This window comes from Macaca thibetana, chromosome 20 (genome assembly GCF_024542745.1).
Source record: "Macaca thibetana thibetana isolate TM-01 chromosome 20, ASM2454274v1, whole genome shotgun sequence".
NCBI lineage: Eukaryota > Metazoa > Chordata > Mammalia > Primates > Cercopithecidae > Macaca > Macaca thibetana.
Window position 1 is genome coordinate 75,032,397 of NC_065597.1, and position 14,742 is coordinate 75,047,138.

Sequence of the window (14,742 nt, forward strand, 5' to 3'; positions counted from 1 at the left end):
GCTGGCAGGCATGCCTGCCACACACCAGCACGTCCCATCTCGTGCTCATGGATTTTATTACACAGACAGTGGCGGCAGTGGCTTCAGCCCAGCCCACCCTCACCTGCTTTTCCAGCCCACAAAGGGGGACAATCACGGCCCAGCAAGAGCTATGCTGAAAGGGGGAATAGTCCAGAGCCCAACAGCAGAACTTGAACTTGGAAGGGGCCAGGGTGGCCAGCAACACAAACTATGTACAGGGGTGGAGGGCTTCCGCCCAGGGCTCTCCTGGACCAGGATGCTGGGCAGGGCAAGGAATCTCAGTAGTCCTCCACCCAGCCATTCTCAGAGATGAATGCGTCAATAACTTCCTTCATGGCCAGGTTGGGGATGAGCTGTTCCTGGGTCAGGGGGCTCCGGGTCACGGGGTCAAAATGACCCACGCGCTGCAGTGACAAGAAGGGCAGAGGGCAGTCAGTGGGCCCAGGACCATGCTGCTGGCCCTGCTCCCCCCAGCCGCAGCCTCACCTGCAGGTGCTCCTCGATGTCCTTGCGGTCGTAGGTGATGCCACTGGGCGTGATGCACGGCTCCCGCATCAGCTCAAAGCTGATCTTACCACACAGGTAGTCGGGGATGTCACGCTTCTGTGGCACAGGGGCACACGATCAGAGGCTGGGAAGGGGCACTGCTCCAGCACCTGCCACCCACCGCAGCAAGTGACAGACACTCACCTTCCTCTTCTCGTCCACCTGAGAGAAGAGCTCGTCCATGTCTGCCATGTACTTGTCCTGTGAAGAGTTGAGCACTGCACTTGTGCGGGACACCCCACCTCCCTCCTCCATGGGGCACAGACCCAACACAAGGCGGGGATGCTCCCACGCCAGGTGCACACACACAGACCCACATGTGGGAGGGGGGCACCCTCACATGCTTAGCCTCAATGCAGGCCTGCTGGGCCCGGACGTGGCTGTCGTCCTCATCACCCTCGTGGTTCCGCTGGCACTCTTCCAGCTCCCTGGGGGTTGACCAGGAGCCAGTAAGAGATGGACCTGGCCAGATGTCTGACCACACCCCAACCTCAGGGCTAACATTCATGCTTCTTCCCCACGTTTTCTGCTCGCCAGTAAAACCTTCAATAAACGCTCATGTTGGTAGTTGGTGATTCAGAATTATCCCAAGACAGGGCGACCTGGGGTGAGGGTCCCACCTCTCACGCTCCGCGGCAATGAGCCTGGAGAGGTAGGAGTGCAGCTCGCTCTCCTGGTGGATGCGCCGCTCCTCTATGCTATTCCAGCGCTTCTTCTTCGCGATTCGAAGAGCGCTGGGGATGTCGTCCCCGAAGTTCAGCCGCTGCTCCTTGGCCAGGCTGTAAGCTGGGGAACGGGGGCTTCAGGTCACTCTCTGGCCAGTCCACCCGCCTGGCCCCAGGGGCCCCACAACCGGGCAGCTTGTCAGCCAACCTCGCTGCAGATTGGCGATGGCCTCATCATAGCTCTCCATCTCCAGCTGGCACTGCCCCAGGAAGAAGTGCGCCTTCACAGACTGCCCGTCCAGTTCCAGGGCGCGCCGGCAGTCGGCCAGGGCCTGCTCGTGCTGCTGCATCTTCAGGTAGCACAGGGCACGGTTGGTGTAATATACGGCCACCAGCGGGTTCCGGGTCTAGGGACCAAGGCCGGGCCAGCCGCATGAGGGTGTAGGCTCAGCGCGCCCCCTCTGTCCCACGGCCCGTCCCAGCTTCTGCGCTCTGGCTAGAATCAAGAAACTAGGCTTCTCAGTCGTCAAAGCCCCTGGATCCAAGGATCTGCAGACAGTGGAGTACTGGCTGAGCCTATCCGCTTGACTCCACTTGGTTTTGTAAAGTTTTCCAAATCTTTGGAGAGTCCAGGCTTTGGACCTGGGATCCTCAAGGGGCGAGGGCCCCTGCCCTCCCCCCGACCCGGCCGGCCTCCATCCAGCATCCCACCCTCGTTCTCCGACACCCGGCGCTGGGCTCGGGAACCACGGCTGGGCTTTAGGAGCCCAGGACATGCCCCGCAGAGGAACCAGACCCTCGGTGGGGCCAGCCGGGCACGGGCCCGGCCCTCCCCGGCGCCGCCGCCGCCGCCGCCGCCGCCCTTCCCGCGCGAGCGCACTCACGATCGCGCGGCCGTAGCAGGCCGCCGCCTCCGGGTACTTTCGGCCCACGAACAGACGGTTGCCCTGCTCCTTGAGCTCCTGCGCACTCGGGCTCTTCTCGGGGCTTCCGCCGCCAGCGCCCAGCCGCGCGCCGCCCTCCTTCTCCTCCTTGCCCTTCATGGCGCCGCGCGGCACGGCCTGGGCTGCGCTCCCAAGCTCCGCGCCTGGCGGCCCAGCGCCTGCAGCCCGAGCCCCGCAGCCCGAACCCGCGATCCTCTCGGGCCCGGCCCAGCTCCACCGCCGGAACTTCCGGCCGGGGGCGGGACCAGCGGGGACGCACGGGTGGGGGCGAGTGGGGCCGCGCGTGCGCCCAATCAGCCTGGACGGGGACGCTAGGCCCGCGGCGTCGGGGGCTGGGAGGAACACTCCGGTTCCCTCGCTCGGCGCTCTTAAGGGTCGGCGTTCGCGGAGGCCCTGGCCCGCCCTGCTGAGGCCTCTTCGGAACCGGCCTCGGCGGCGACCGCCACACACATTCGACTTTCCCAGTGAGATGCCTTGGTTCGCTGAGGGCGCACTCCCCCAACAGCCTGTCCCGACCACCTGGCGTTCCGCCCCCGCCGCAACGCGCAGAGACCCCTCCCCAAGCAGCCGGCCCCATCCAGAGGCCCTTCCCCCGGCAGCCAGCCCCGCCCCCAGCAGCCCGCCCCATCGGCAGACGCCCCGCCCCCAGCAGCCCGCCCCATCGGCAGACGCCCCGCCCCCAACAGGCCGCCCCACCCAGAGGCCCCGCCCCCAGCAGCCAGCCCCTACCCAGAAGCCCCGCCCCCGGCAGCCGGCCCCGCCCCTCCGCGTGAACATAGTGGCTTCCCGCGCTGTTGGGTGTAAGGACCCCAGTCGCTGGGCCGCCATTCCGGAGCGCCATCGAGAGGTCCTACGGGCGCGCGCGGACCCCCGAGTGCGGCTGGAAGCCCTGGGCCGTTGGTAGAGTGGAAGGGGATAAAGGGATCGGTGGGCGAGCGTCCCCTGTGGCCGGACCTCCCCTCACCGCCCTTCCCCAGGTATCGGGAGGAGTTGCCAGCGGCCATCAGGGGCAGAGCGGAGAGCATGTGACAGGGAGCTGGAGCGGCTGCTGGCCTGGAAGCTGGCGGCGAGGGGCGGCCCGCCTCGAGGGCGGGGCCTCCGTAGGGCGGGTCTTCATCGGGGCGTGGCATCGGCGGGGCGGGGCCTCCAGAGCGGGTCTTCGTGGGGGCGGGGCCTCCCTGTGGGTCCACCACCCCGGGCACCCTGACCTGGCTTCTCACAGCAGCTGGTGACCACCAATCCCCCTGAGCTGGCTGTGCACTGTTCGACCACCACCTTCTGCCTCCTGCCAGATGTGGGGGCCGCGGTCACCCAGCTGTCTGCCCTCTGTGGTGTGGACCCACCACAGTCACAGCCTCAGGTGAGTTGGGTGGGCACGACTTGGGTACATAAGCGTCCTTGTCTGTGAAGCAGACAGTCTGGGCCCTTGTGTGTCTCCAGGACCAGGAGTCGGAGCCAGAGCTTGTCCTGATGGGGTGTCTGGCTGCTTCTCCTCGCTGCTCACAGCAGTCCTGGTGCCTGGAGCTCGAGATGGAGGCCTTCATGTCAGATGAGGCAGTGGTCACAGTGCCCGGCCTGCCGGCCCCACAGTACACCCTCAGGTACTACCTGCTGTACCTGGGCCAGGTTCAAGAGTGGGCCACAGCTCTGAGCCAAGGTGAACGAACTGTGTGTGGGCAGGCTGGGGTGGCCCGTGCCCCTGGGCCTGAGTCTGTGTGCTCCCCACCTAGTGGAGACAGCACTGTGGACCTGGGCCGTGGGGCAAAGGCTGTGCCCAGACCTGCTGCCTAACCTTGGCCCCAGCCTGGCCACCCACGTGGACACTAGGCCAGCCAAGAAGCATGGGACCCAGGCCGAGTGAACTTGGCTATAGTCCAGGCCTGCTCACCTGCTACACAACCTTAGGCCTCCGGGTCTCACTGGATGGCAGGGAGGCTGAAGAGTAGGTCAGCCACTATGGGAGCTCAATAAACGCTTCCCAGACTCATGCGTGATTACACACCCAGTCTGACCGCACACCCGGCCCCCAGCCCTCCTGGGTGCCTCCAACTCCCATAGACACAGCACCCGTGGCCCGGAAACACCTCCCACACCTGACCTCAGGTGCAGACGTGCACAAGGAGGGAAGTCCAGGCCCTAGTGGTGGGGAGGGCCCTCATGGTCTGTTCAGCAGGTGTGGGGGTCCTGACAAGTCTCCAAAGCCTGGGACAGCCCCCTGGTGCTGTGTAAAATATTTATTAATTATCCAAAAAGGCTCAGACCGCAAGTCCTGGGGGCAGGGGGGTGGCTGGGACAGGGTCTCCTCTGAGGCCACCCACACCCGAGGGGCGCAGCAGCCCTGAGATGTCCGTTCACAAAGGGCAGACGTGAAGGCCCCTGGTGGGCGGCCACCATATGCCGAGCCCTGGCCTCTGCAGCCTCAGGTAGCCGGTCAGGGCGGTGGGGGGATGTGGGCGCCCAGCAGGTCGTAGGCAAAGACGTTCCAGAAGACGGCGAAGAGCAGGAAGGTGCCGTAGGCCAGCAGCACCACCCACCAGCCACACTGGTCCCGCAGGCGCTCCTCGTAGCTACGCAGGATGGTCAGGCCCATGCTCACCCCCACCACCGCACCCGCCAGGTGCGCCATGAAGCTGGGCTGCGGGCCCGAGGCGGGCAGCGGCGGGGAGAAGCGCAGCCACACGGCCCGGCCCACCTCGGAGCTCACTGCAGAGGGACGTGGCAGGTGGGAGGTGCCCTGGCTGCAGGCTGAGAGGCCCCCCAGCCCTCCCCCCAGCCCCCTACTCACTGCACACCAAGGCCAGCACCATCCTCAGCAACTTGTAGGGACATCTCATCCCAGCCCAGTTCTATGGGGGTGTGCAGATGAGAAGTGGTGAGGCTCACCAGGGGCCCCTCCCCACACCCCCCACCGGGCAGGCCCGTTACCATGACGACGTTGGCCAGGTGTGCTGAGCACAGGGCGTAGACCCCGCCGGAGCCTCCCACCACCGGGGCCCGCATGTCGGTGATGGAGACAGTTAGGGAGCCTGTGTGAGCAAGCGGCGGGTGAGGGTGCAGCCGGCCAGGGCAGGGGGTGGGGGTGCGCGCCTGCCTCACCTGCCAGCACGCCTGCCAGGTAGAGCAGGCTGATGCGGAGCAGGCCGTGCACCATCTCCAGGGGCACCCCGATCATCAGCTGCAGGAGAGCGTTGAACCCCAGCTGCTCCAGCCTGGCCACACGGGAGCAAACAGGCACAAGGGGTGGGGTCAGCCGTCCGGCCCCACCCCCAGCCCTCGCCTCACGTTGCTGCACCTGCCCTGGGGCTTTAGTCTTTCTGATGTAACAGCAGTGCGATGTAACAGCAGTGCAGGGAGGGGGGCTCACCGGGCAGCCGCGCTACTCACCCAACGTGCATGAACATGTAGGTGAGGAAGCGCCAGGCGCGGGCACGGTGCCCAGGGTGGTACACGAGGGGGCTCTTCATGTACTCGGGGTGGTAGGTCTGCAGCACCCACTTGTTGAGGCGGGCCCCGTAGCACAGGAACACGATGATCTGGGGACACGAGTGTTAGGCTGGTCAAGGCCAGGAGCGCCGGAGGCTCCCGGGGCAGCGGCTGGGGGGCCCACCTGGGCAAGGGTGACCGAGGCCATGAACACGGGGGGTGGGCAGCTGCGGTGACGGTAGAAGTACCAGCGGCGGTCCACCTCGCAGGGCAGGATCTCATAGGCCACGTAACGCACAAACCGCTTGTAGACACCTAGGCCCGGCTCGTCCAGCAGCCCGTCCCGGGGCAGTGCCCGCTGTCCATTAGCAATGGCCCGCTTGAAGCTGCTGGAGCGCTTGCTGCTGATCTGGGGACAGGGACCTGAGAGTGGGCCACGGACCTCCCCATGGCACCCCTGCCTGGGAGGCTCGCCCAGCTTCCCGCATCCACAAACCCCCCTGCAGTGAGGAGTCGCCTTCCCGCCTCCTCTGGCCAGGACACCATGCCCCTGCCGCCTGCCCACCGTGGCACTGACCAGGTCCACCAGCTCCTGGTAGCAGACCTGGCCCTGCTCGTTGCTCTGAGCCAGGGCCACCAGCATGTCCAGCTTGGCCGGGTCCAGGGGCAGTTCATGGCTGTGCACCAGGCCAGCGAAGGTGTCCGCACCGATGAAGCCTGTGTTCTCGGGGTCCAGCTGCTGCAGTGAGGAGCCGCCAGCCAAGGCCTGAGTGCAGGCCCGACCCCTGGACCAAAGGGCTGGGCCAGGCTGGCTGCGAGCATCAGGCTCAGGCTCCCAGCACTTTTGGGACAGGTGCCCCGTGCCTGCCTGTTCCCCGGGACCCTGCTTGATCCCAGGAGCTGGCAGGGCACTGGTGCCTGGGTCCCAGTCCTCCAGCTCCTCAGCTGTTACCCCGTCTTCCACCCTACCCATCCTGGAAGGGGAGGGCCAAGGTCCAAGACCAGCCAGCTGCCCGCTCTCCCTCCCTCCCTCCCTTCCTTCCTTCCCTGGACTCTCCCTTCTCCAGCCAGGAGCCCTGGTCCAGTCAGCCCTCTCCTGGGGTCCCAGACACAGGGGCCAAGGTCGTGCAGGGATGGGGTGGGTGCCGAGCGGGGCTCTCGGGGAGCTCGGTCCTGCACAAGCTCAGCTCAGCGGCAGGAGGGCCGCATTGGGGGCGGTGCCAGCTCCCCAGACCACCCCGCGACGCACCTGCTCCTGGATGAGCTGCAGCAGGGAGCTCCTATCCATAGAGCCGGGCCGGGGGCCGGGGTCGGCGGCCGCGGCCGGGAGGGGCTGCTCTGCGGACGACTCCGCTCCGCCCCAGCCGGCCCGCTCCGCCCGCTCCGCTCGGCGCCGCGCTTGGGCCGCGTCACCGAGTCGCCCGCCTGCCCGCCCCTGCCGCACACGCCGCCACGCGCGGCCAAGACACGCGCGCACCCTGCACGCGGACGCACACCCTGGACAGGAACCGCCTCCAGCGAGCACCGCGTCTCAGTGCCGACCCCCACCCCCGCTCTGGCGCAGCTCCAGCACACTGGAGGACCTCCGCGGCAGCCGCTGGTAAATGGAGTCACGGGGGTTGAGGGGGCACCTAAATCCCCCATGTAAGTCCGTTCGCCCTCTCACAGCTCTCCTGGGCTCAGGCCTGTGAGGATGTCACCTCCTGCAGGAAGCCTTCCCTGACCACTGCTTGCCGCCCCCACAGGCTGACCCAGTGCTCCCTGCGGTTCATGTTCCCACGGCTGCAGCTCCTTTCTTGCGGCAGACACACCCCCTCCTCCTCCCACGCCCCGCCCCACCTAGCACGGCAGCAAGGAAGCCCCTCGCCCTGCATGGCCGCTACAGCCACCTTAGGGTGAGGAAGAGCCTGCTTCAGCCGCCTTGGCTCCGACGACCAAGCCCAGCCCACTCATCCACACCCTGGGGTGGAGGCCCCGACCGCTCTTGGAACTCCATGAAGGACAGCAAAACCTCCCGCCCTAAGAAGGCGCCAGGGCTGGGCACAAGGGGCATTCCGACATAGAGTGGAACCCCCAGGGGGCAGGGCTGCAGTTGGGATGAGGGGACCTTCTCCTGGGAAGGTGGGCCAACCCCTCCACAATGGAGGTGACAGATAAAACACGTGTGACTGCCGGGCGCGGTGGCTCACACCTGTAATCCCAGCACTTTGGGAGGTCGAGACGGGCAGATCACGAGGTCAGGAGTTGGAGACCAGCCTGGCCAACATGATGAAACCTGGTCTCTAAAATTGGCTGGGTGTGGTGGCACGTGCCTGTAATCCCAGCTACACAGGAGAACTGCTTGAACCAGGACCCGGGAGGCAGAGGTTGCAGTGAGCCGAGATCACGCCATTGTACTCCAGCCTGGGCAACGAGTGAAACTCTTGTCTCCAAAAAAAAAAAAAAAAAAAAAAAAGATACATGTGCCTATGGCAGCTCCTCCAAGAGCCACTCAGAGGGCTCCTCCTAGGGTTGCAGTGGTCCCAGAAGGCAGGCCGTGGGGTACAGCGGGCTCAAATACCATCAGGCGGTAGGTACCTCAGGGGCCAATGCCACAAGCTCCAAGGCAGGGCCCGCATTGGCCAGGACTTGGGAGGGAGCCCCACCTGCCACTCCCTAAAGGCAGACACTGGAGGTGGGGACCAGGCCTTCCGACATGTGTCTGGGTGACTTTGGGAAGGCCATGCCCTGGGTCCCGAGAAGCAGGTATCTGGACTCAAATCCCAGCCTGTCCCTCCTTCTGGTCCATCCTGCCTCCCTCCCTTGGGTCAGGGCCCCAGGGTCACCCTGCTCTGTGGCAGGCGGTGACCTGGCGCAGCTCAGCGAGGCCGACAGGACACTCTGGGGAGTGGGCGGGCAGTGCCGGGGCACACTGGACCCTCAGAAGAGGCTATCAGGAAAACATCTCAGGTACCGGTGCCCCCCAATCCATGCCGGGCACACACCGTCCTCATGCAGTGAGCTCCTACTCCCAGACCGCAAGACCTCCAGGGACACTGGCTCCCAGGCCACAGCGGCCCAGAGTGGACCTTCCAGAGGCCATATGCACATGCCTGAGACCTCAGGACAGTGACCCAGGGACGAAGGAAGGGGTGGCATTTCCAGCCCACATGAAGACAAAGAACACATTCTAGGTTGAATCAAGGCAAGTTGTCTTCAGAGACTGGGATCCCAGATGGAAAAGACACAGTGAAGTTTAATCAGGAACCCAACCTCCAGTCCCTGCTGCAATCACAGAAATAGCTCCGAACCTGAGGGGGGAACCCCCCCAATGCCTGCTTTTGGCCCAAAGCTCTGCCTTCCAGCCCTCCTCACACCCACTGGCCACCCAGGATCAGGAAAGGGGGGTAGAGCCCTGAGAATTCCGGGTCTGGGGTCACCGGCTCCCACACCTGTGGTCCCCAGCCCAACACACATGATGCCCAGAGGTGGGCAACCCCTGACAGTGGTGGCCAGCACTCGGGAGCTCCTGCTCAGCCACCTGCCACAGCCCACCCTGGGGGTCTGGCAGGAGCCAGGACAGTGCATGGCAGCCTGAGGCCCTGCTGCAGACCGACTGCCTTCAGAAACAAAAAGTCCGGGCAGAAGGGCATTCCCAGAGTGGCAGCCTGGCCTGCACCCCAGCTGTGCTGCCCCTGCAGAGCCCCAGCAGTGAGCCACACCGTCAGGGGAGGGGACTTAGGTACCAGGGGCCTCACTGGCTCTTCACCAGGACCCTGTAGAGCGAGAAGCTGAGGACTGCGGCCATGGCGGCCCCGAGAACCCCCAGCAGGCCCCGGAGCCAGAAGGAAGAGGAATGCAGCTCTGCGTGGACCAAATGTCTGCAAGAGAAAAGGATCATCTGCAGATGCCTCAGGCACATGTCCCTGGCTTGCTGCTGGGCACCCTCCCATGTCCTGGACTCACAGGGCCTCAGAGCCAGGTTCCCAGACCAGAGGCACAGCCGGCAGAGGCCAGGCCCTGGAGGAGCACGTCTGGACACTGGCTCCCTCTGTCACACAAAGCTCCACCCCGTCCGTCACTCTGGCCCCATTTCCAGGCCTGACACCACAGCTGCCCACTGCCCAGATGACAGACGCTGCCAGTCCCCAGGGCTGTGCTGCCGGGTACCCACGGGAAGGTGGCCATGGTGGCAAGCTGGGTGAAGATGGCAGTGCTGGGCTCGGCTGGGCCAGCACAGGAGAACGGCACAGGAGCTGGTAGCCGGTGCTTGCGGCAAAACTCGGCTGGCGATGGGCCAACCGGCACACCACCTTCAGGCAGGTCAGCCTTGGAGGAGACGAAGAGGCAGGGGGTCTGCCCGTCCATGTAATGGTGCTGTGGGCAGAGAGCAGCATGAGGTACAGTCTGGGGTGGCCGAGGCACCCCTGGGGGGACAGACCCTGCCCCGTGGCCATGTGGCCCTTGCAGGGCCCCACCTTGTAGACGCTGGCACAATGTGCAAAGGACTTTGGGTCACTGCCATCAAACATCAAGCAGGCAACATCACAGGCGGCGTCCAGCGACGTGGCCAGATCATCTGTGCCCACCTCACACAGCTGGGACAGACAGTGGCCTTAGGGAGGGTCCCTGGGCTCGGTCCCCCTAGGGCCGTGCTGGGCCAGCTCTGCCAAGCAGGCCCGGGTGTCCCTGGGTCCACCCTCAGGCACAGGCCATGCCGCCCCAGCACTCACGATCAAGTACTTCTCCTGTCCGTTGACCTGCACCGTGTCAATGGTGTACCCGGGAGGCTGCTCCCTCGTGTCCTGGTGCTGAGGGAGGTGAGGTCCCGACATTCGCTGGCTCCAGCGCCCCCCAGATTGCCCTGCCCCGCACCTGGAGCCCCTGGGGTGGGGGTGGGGGGTCTAGGGTGCTTACCCCCAGGCCGTGGCCGAGGAAGGCCTGTAGGAAGGCAGATTTGCCCACTCCACGGGCCCCCACCACCTTGCATAGGAGAACGCTCCGCAGCGTCTGTCCCTTCTCCTGGTCCAGCCTCTTCTCACGGGTGACTGTGAGGATGGACACAGGTTAGGACGGCCGCCAGGATGCTGGGCCCAGGTCCAGGGAGGTGGATGCCCACCTGTGATGGCGCGAGTCTGCGAGTCCTGATCACAGAGGGTGGGGTAGCCCAGGTAGCCCAGGTGTCCGAGGCAGCTCCGGACGTCCAGGTAGGTCACCAGGCTGGGGGCGGGCGGGAGACACAGTGTTACGGTGGGGAGGGTGGCGCAGCGGGAGGGTGTGGTGTGGGCCACGCTTACGTCCACTGGCAGAGGTATCCGTGCAGGGGCAGCCGGCCGGCCTCTGTGCGGACTGTGCGCAGGAGCTCGGGGCCCCAGGGGGCTGCTGGGAACACACTGAAGAGGCTCTGCAGCTCCATGGGCGAGAGGGCACCGTCGCGGTCCTGCAGGAGGAAGGAAGCGGTGGCATGTGTGCCGGCGAGGGGCGGGGGCGGGGGCGTCGCCATGCTCTCACCTGGTCGTGCTTCTCAAACACCCTCTGCACAAACTGGTAGCCAAGGTGGTTGAGCTCAGTGCTGCAGCCGGGGGGCACGTGGAGCCTGCGGGGAGGCGACAGCCCATCCGGTTCCCAGGAGACTCTGTGCCACCACGCCCGGCACCTCTGTCACCCTGCCGGCCCCGTCTGTGCAGTCGGACCCTCCCTATAGGACCCAGAGGCTCCTGTACGCCCCCAACCCTGCAGCTGCGATGGGGAGGAGGGTGCCTATCTGACTCCAGCACGTGGGAGGCCTGGCTGAGGCCCCCAGGCCACAGCCCAAGCTGCTGACCCCAGCAGGGTGAGCAAGTCACGCATGCGGGATTGGCAAGGGGCCAGCCCCCACCTGACAAAGAGCTCTGTGGATGCTGAGGGGTTCAGAGCACAGCCAGGCAGGGCACTACGCCAGACGGCCTGCTGAGTGAGACCTCCCCTCAGGGAGGGTAGGCCTCGACCCCAGCGCCACTCACGGAGGGAAGAGATAGTCGGCCGTCAGCTCCAGTGTGTCGCTGTAGCCGAAGCTCCGCAGGATGGCCCATGTGGTCTCGTGCCGGCCACGCTGGATGAAGAGCGTGTTCAGGAAGAGGAAACCTGCACCGAGACAGAGCAGGGGGAGCACCAGGCACAGCACCCTCCCCACACTCCCCAGGCACAGGTGGGCACCCGGCCTCACCATCCAGGGTCAGCCGGTCCTCCCACACGCCGCCCGCCACGTTCCTGCACACCACCGTCTTCACGTCCTCCAGGGCCTGCGGGGCCAGGGGGTGCCCGAAGCAGGATTTCTGCCTCCGAGAGAACGTTGCTGGGAGTCAGCCAGTTACCCGGAGACGGCCCGTTCCGGTCACTAACAGCAGCGGAGGTTCGAGGGGGCTGGGCACCGAGGGTGGGGCGGGGGCACACCTGGAAGGCGTTGAGCTCCTCGTCACTGAGCGCCTGGTCCAGGTCCTGATCTGAGAGCCTGAAGATGCGTGTCAGCGCCTGGGCGCACGCGGGCCTCAACTGTGGGGACGTTGGCTCAGCACCCTCAGGCGGCCCGTGCCCACCCGCCACGCCACCCAACCCAGCACCCCCCAGGCCCCTGGGGAAGCAGTGTGTGGGGCCCCAGCCAATGCTCACCTGTTTGGCCTCAGGGTCATAGAGGGGGGCTGTGGGGTGCAGGACAGCCTTCTGGGCATAGTAGAACAGCTCTGAGATGTTCCTCAGGTTCTTGGCTGAACACTGGGAAAGGGGGAACAGACGCAGGCGCATGCCCCGGGGAACCGACTGAGGACATGAGGCATGAAGGAGGCCCTGCCCCTAGCTCAGCCCCTCAGCCGAGACCCACTGACCTCCACGCAGGTCTCAATCTCAGGAAACTGGCTCATGATGGGGAGCACGGCCTCCATGGAGCTCCCCGACCGCAGGTCTGACTTGTTGCCCACTAGGATGATGGGCACCCTGGGTTGAAGGCCCATGGTCACCAGGGGCAGGGAAGCCGGGGGTCCCAGCCCCTTCCACATCCCCCTCATTACCTGGGCCCCCGCATGGTCCCCCCATTCACCAGTGGGATCCACTTAGTTCGAATCTGAAAAGCAAAGCCTGGCTGTGAGGTGAGGCTGCCCGTGGGCACATGGCTCCCAGCTGGAGCTCAAGCCTGGCTCGGAGAGAGCAGAAGCGGGAGGTCAAGGCCCACTGACGGCCCAAGTCCCGGCCACAGGAACAAAGCTGGTGGGAGAAGGCAGGCAGCAGGTGCAGCCTCATCTGTACAACCCCAGTGGCTCCCAAACACCCCCAAGATCACTGGGGCCCGAGCCCAGGGCAGCCTCTGACGCAGGCCCTCTGAGGTTCCCCCTGGGGGTTGGAAACTGGAGAAGAAAGAGGGCTGCTGGCCTAAATGGCTCATTATGGGGCCGTCCCACACCCTCTGGGGGGAAGTGGGATCACAGGAGAGAGCCTGTGCTCCCCAAAATGCTGTGAGAGATGGCACTGGCCACGGGTTGAAGGTCCACCAGGGGCCACTGTGTCTCTGCCATTGGGGTCTGCACTGAGGGCTCACCTTCTCAATGGTGGCCTCCTCAGAGACGTCGTACACCACACACACCACGTTTGCCTGAGGGAACAGTGACGAGGCGTGGGTGACAGGGCTGTTGGCTCACCACTGACAATCCTGGCCACTCCATGCCATCTCAAGGCTCCAGGAGGCCCCAGACGCTCACAGGTAGCATGACTGCAGCTGAGGCCGGGAAAGCCCAGCCTTCCCTAAAACCTGCCTCCAGCCTGGTGTTGGCAGAACAGGCACTGCCCCGTGTCACACTGGCAGCTGCTGCTGAACCCTCAGAGAACCCTCTTCCCCACCCACTGCCAGTGCAGGGACACCAGGCCCCAGCAGCATAGCTGTGGCTGGCAAGACCCTTACAGTAGAGGGCTCAGGACAGACACGGCCACACCTGCAACACTACACCCTGCAAGACAGCCGCTGTTTGGCCCCTGCCTCCCCCCTCCCTGCAGAGTGACAGGACCGCAGTGAGGGGCGCTGGCAGTAGGGTCTGCCAGGTGGCTGGTCTGGGTGGCTGTGGCCTGCGCCCTCGCCTGGGACGTCCCCGGCACACGTGCTCTGGTACTAGGAGCTCCGGGTGCCCGGAGGCCGGGGCGGTGGGCTGGAGTACACAGCAGGGGCAGGTAGCGCACACAGAGCCCACAGAAAGAGCAAACGCTGCTGCCACCTGGGCAGGAGGGAGGGACAGCCCGCGGGGAAGGGCCCTGTTATCCCTGGAGCACCGCTGGACTGAGCGGTGCCGGCTCCCAGCGGGGTGCGCTGTGGGGGCCCCAACAAGCCTCAGTGCTGAGGTCACAGAACGATCAGGGCCAAGGACACTCTGAGCACCTCAGTCCAATCCCCCAGCCGGCGAAGCGGATTAGGCCGAGCCCGCGCCCAACCCCTCCCTCGTCCCGCGCACCACGGGTACCTTGTGGATCTCCTCCCGCAGCTCCTCGTCCGTCTGCTCGGCTTCTAGGGGGAGGAAGAGACCCCACTGCAGACCCAGCAGGCCCGCCGGACCGCTCCGGGCCGGGCCCCCGGGAGGCTACGGCCGCTACCTGAGTAGTCCACGATGTGAGTGGGCACCTTCTCCGGGGTGACGTCCGCGGGGATCGTGATCTCCTCCGCGCGGGGAGGGACCTGCAAGGGACCCGCGCGCTCACCAGGGACCCCCGGCTGGGCCCGCTCCCACCCCCGCGGCGGGCGCGCCCCTCACCTCCTCGGGGAACTCCTCGCCCACCAGGGACAGGATCAGCGACGTCTTCCCCACCTGGGCTGCGCGGGGCAGGGCGGTCAGCGCGGGGACCAAGGTCAAGGCGCCCCCCGACCCCCGAGACCCTCACCTCGCGCCCCGGCCGCCGCAGCTCCGAGACCCCCGGCCCGGCGCCTACCCTCGCCCAGTAACAGGATGCGCACGTCCCGCCTCATGGCTGTCGCCCCGATCCGCTCCCGGCCCCGGAACCCGGCCCCGACCCGGTCCTCAGGCTTTCGCTCTGCCCCCGCGCCCGCCCCGCACTTCCGGTACTCGGCCCCGCGCTGGCCCCATACTTCCGGCCCCGCCAGCACAGCCGCACAAGCGAGCCGGGCGGGCCAGAGCGGCCAGGATGTGCGGCGG

The 14,742-nt window shown here is 66.0% G+C and overlaps 4 protein-coding genes across 9 annotated transcripts; 1 reads left to right on the top strand and 3 right to left on the bottom strand.

Moving 5' to 3' along the window:
* Positions 1-39: 39 nt before the first annotated feature.
* On the bottom strand, positions 40-2,763 carry STUB1 (STIP1 homology and U-box containing protein 1). 2 transcript variants are annotated; one of them, XM_050774729.1, is made up of 7 exons: positions 2,117-2,763; positions 1,441-1,582; positions 1,188-1,353; positions 908-995; positions 712-768; positions 508-624; positions 40-425 (listed from the first exon to the last, which is right to left on the bottom strand). In XM_050774729.1, the coding sequence occupies exons 1-7, from the start codon at positions 2,273-2,275 to the stop codon at positions 300-302; spliced, it is 855 nt and encodes a 284-aa protein (XP_050630686.1). In that variant the 5' UTR covers positions 2,276-2,763; the 3' UTR covers positions 40-299. The 2 variants fall into 2 exon arrangements, with proteins under 2 accessions (XP_050630686.1, XP_050630685.1); XM_050774728.1 differs by having other exon boundaries at positions 1,441-1,639; positions 2,117-2,749.
* LOC126944156 (WAS/WASL-interacting protein family member 1-like) lies at positions 2,274-4,402 on the top strand. Its single transcript, XM_050773415.1, has 4 exons — positions 2,274-2,840; positions 2,956-3,153; positions 3,399-3,536; positions 3,617-4,402. The coding sequence occupies exons 1-4, from the start codon at positions 2,274-2,276 to the stop codon at positions 3,965-3,967; spliced, it is 1,254 nt and encodes a 417-aa protein (XP_050629372.1). The 3' UTR covers positions 3,968-4,402.
* Positions 4,396-7,060, bottom strand: RHBDL1 (rhomboid like 1). 2 transcript variants are annotated; one of them, XM_050774720.1, is made up of 8 exons: positions 6,849-7,060; positions 6,177-6,338; positions 5,784-6,008; positions 5,561-5,709; positions 5,273-5,385; positions 5,102-5,202; positions 4,962-5,022; positions 4,396-4,879 (listed from the first exon to the last, which is right to left on the bottom strand). In XM_050774720.1, exons 1-8 carry the CDS (start codon positions 6,885-6,887, stop codon positions 4,608-4,610), a joined length of 1,122 nt encoding a protein of 373 aa, XP_050630677.1. In that variant the 5' UTR covers positions 6,888-7,060; the 3' UTR covers positions 4,396-4,607. The 2 variants fall into 2 exon arrangements, with proteins under 2 accessions (XP_050630677.1, XP_050630676.1); XM_050774719.1 differs by lacking the exon at positions 6,849-7,060 and having other exon boundaries at positions 6,177-6,587.
* Positions 7,061-8,807: 1,747 nt separating this feature from the next.
* On the bottom strand, positions 8,808-14,666 carry RHOT2 (ras homolog family member T2). 4 transcript variants are annotated; one of them, XM_050774696.1, is made up of 19 exons: positions 14,519-14,666; positions 14,344-14,402; positions 14,186-14,267; positions 14,056-14,096; positions 13,146-13,199; positions 12,622-12,674; positions 12,439-12,547; positions 12,227-12,328; positions 12,011-12,109; positions 11,784-11,892; positions 11,581-11,701; positions 11,090-11,174; positions 10,876-11,018; positions 10,698-10,798; positions 10,496-10,626; positions 10,312-10,389; positions 10,057-10,176; positions 9,753-9,955; positions 8,808-9,459 (listed from the first exon to the last, which is right to left on the bottom strand). In XM_050774696.1, exons 1-19 carry the CDS (start codon positions 14,553-14,555, stop codon positions 9,333-9,335), a joined length of 1,854 nt encoding a protein of 617 aa, XP_050630653.1. In that variant the 5' UTR covers positions 14,556-14,666; the 3' UTR covers positions 8,808-9,332. The 4 variants fall into 4 exon arrangements, with proteins under 4 accessions (XP_050630653.1, XP_050630652.1, XP_050630654.1 ...); XM_050774695.1 differs by having other exon boundaries at positions 14,056-14,099; XM_050774697.1 differs by having other exon boundaries at positions 14,056-14,099; positions 14,344-14,397; positions 14,519-14,633.
* Positions 14,667-14,742: the final 76 nt, after the last annotated feature.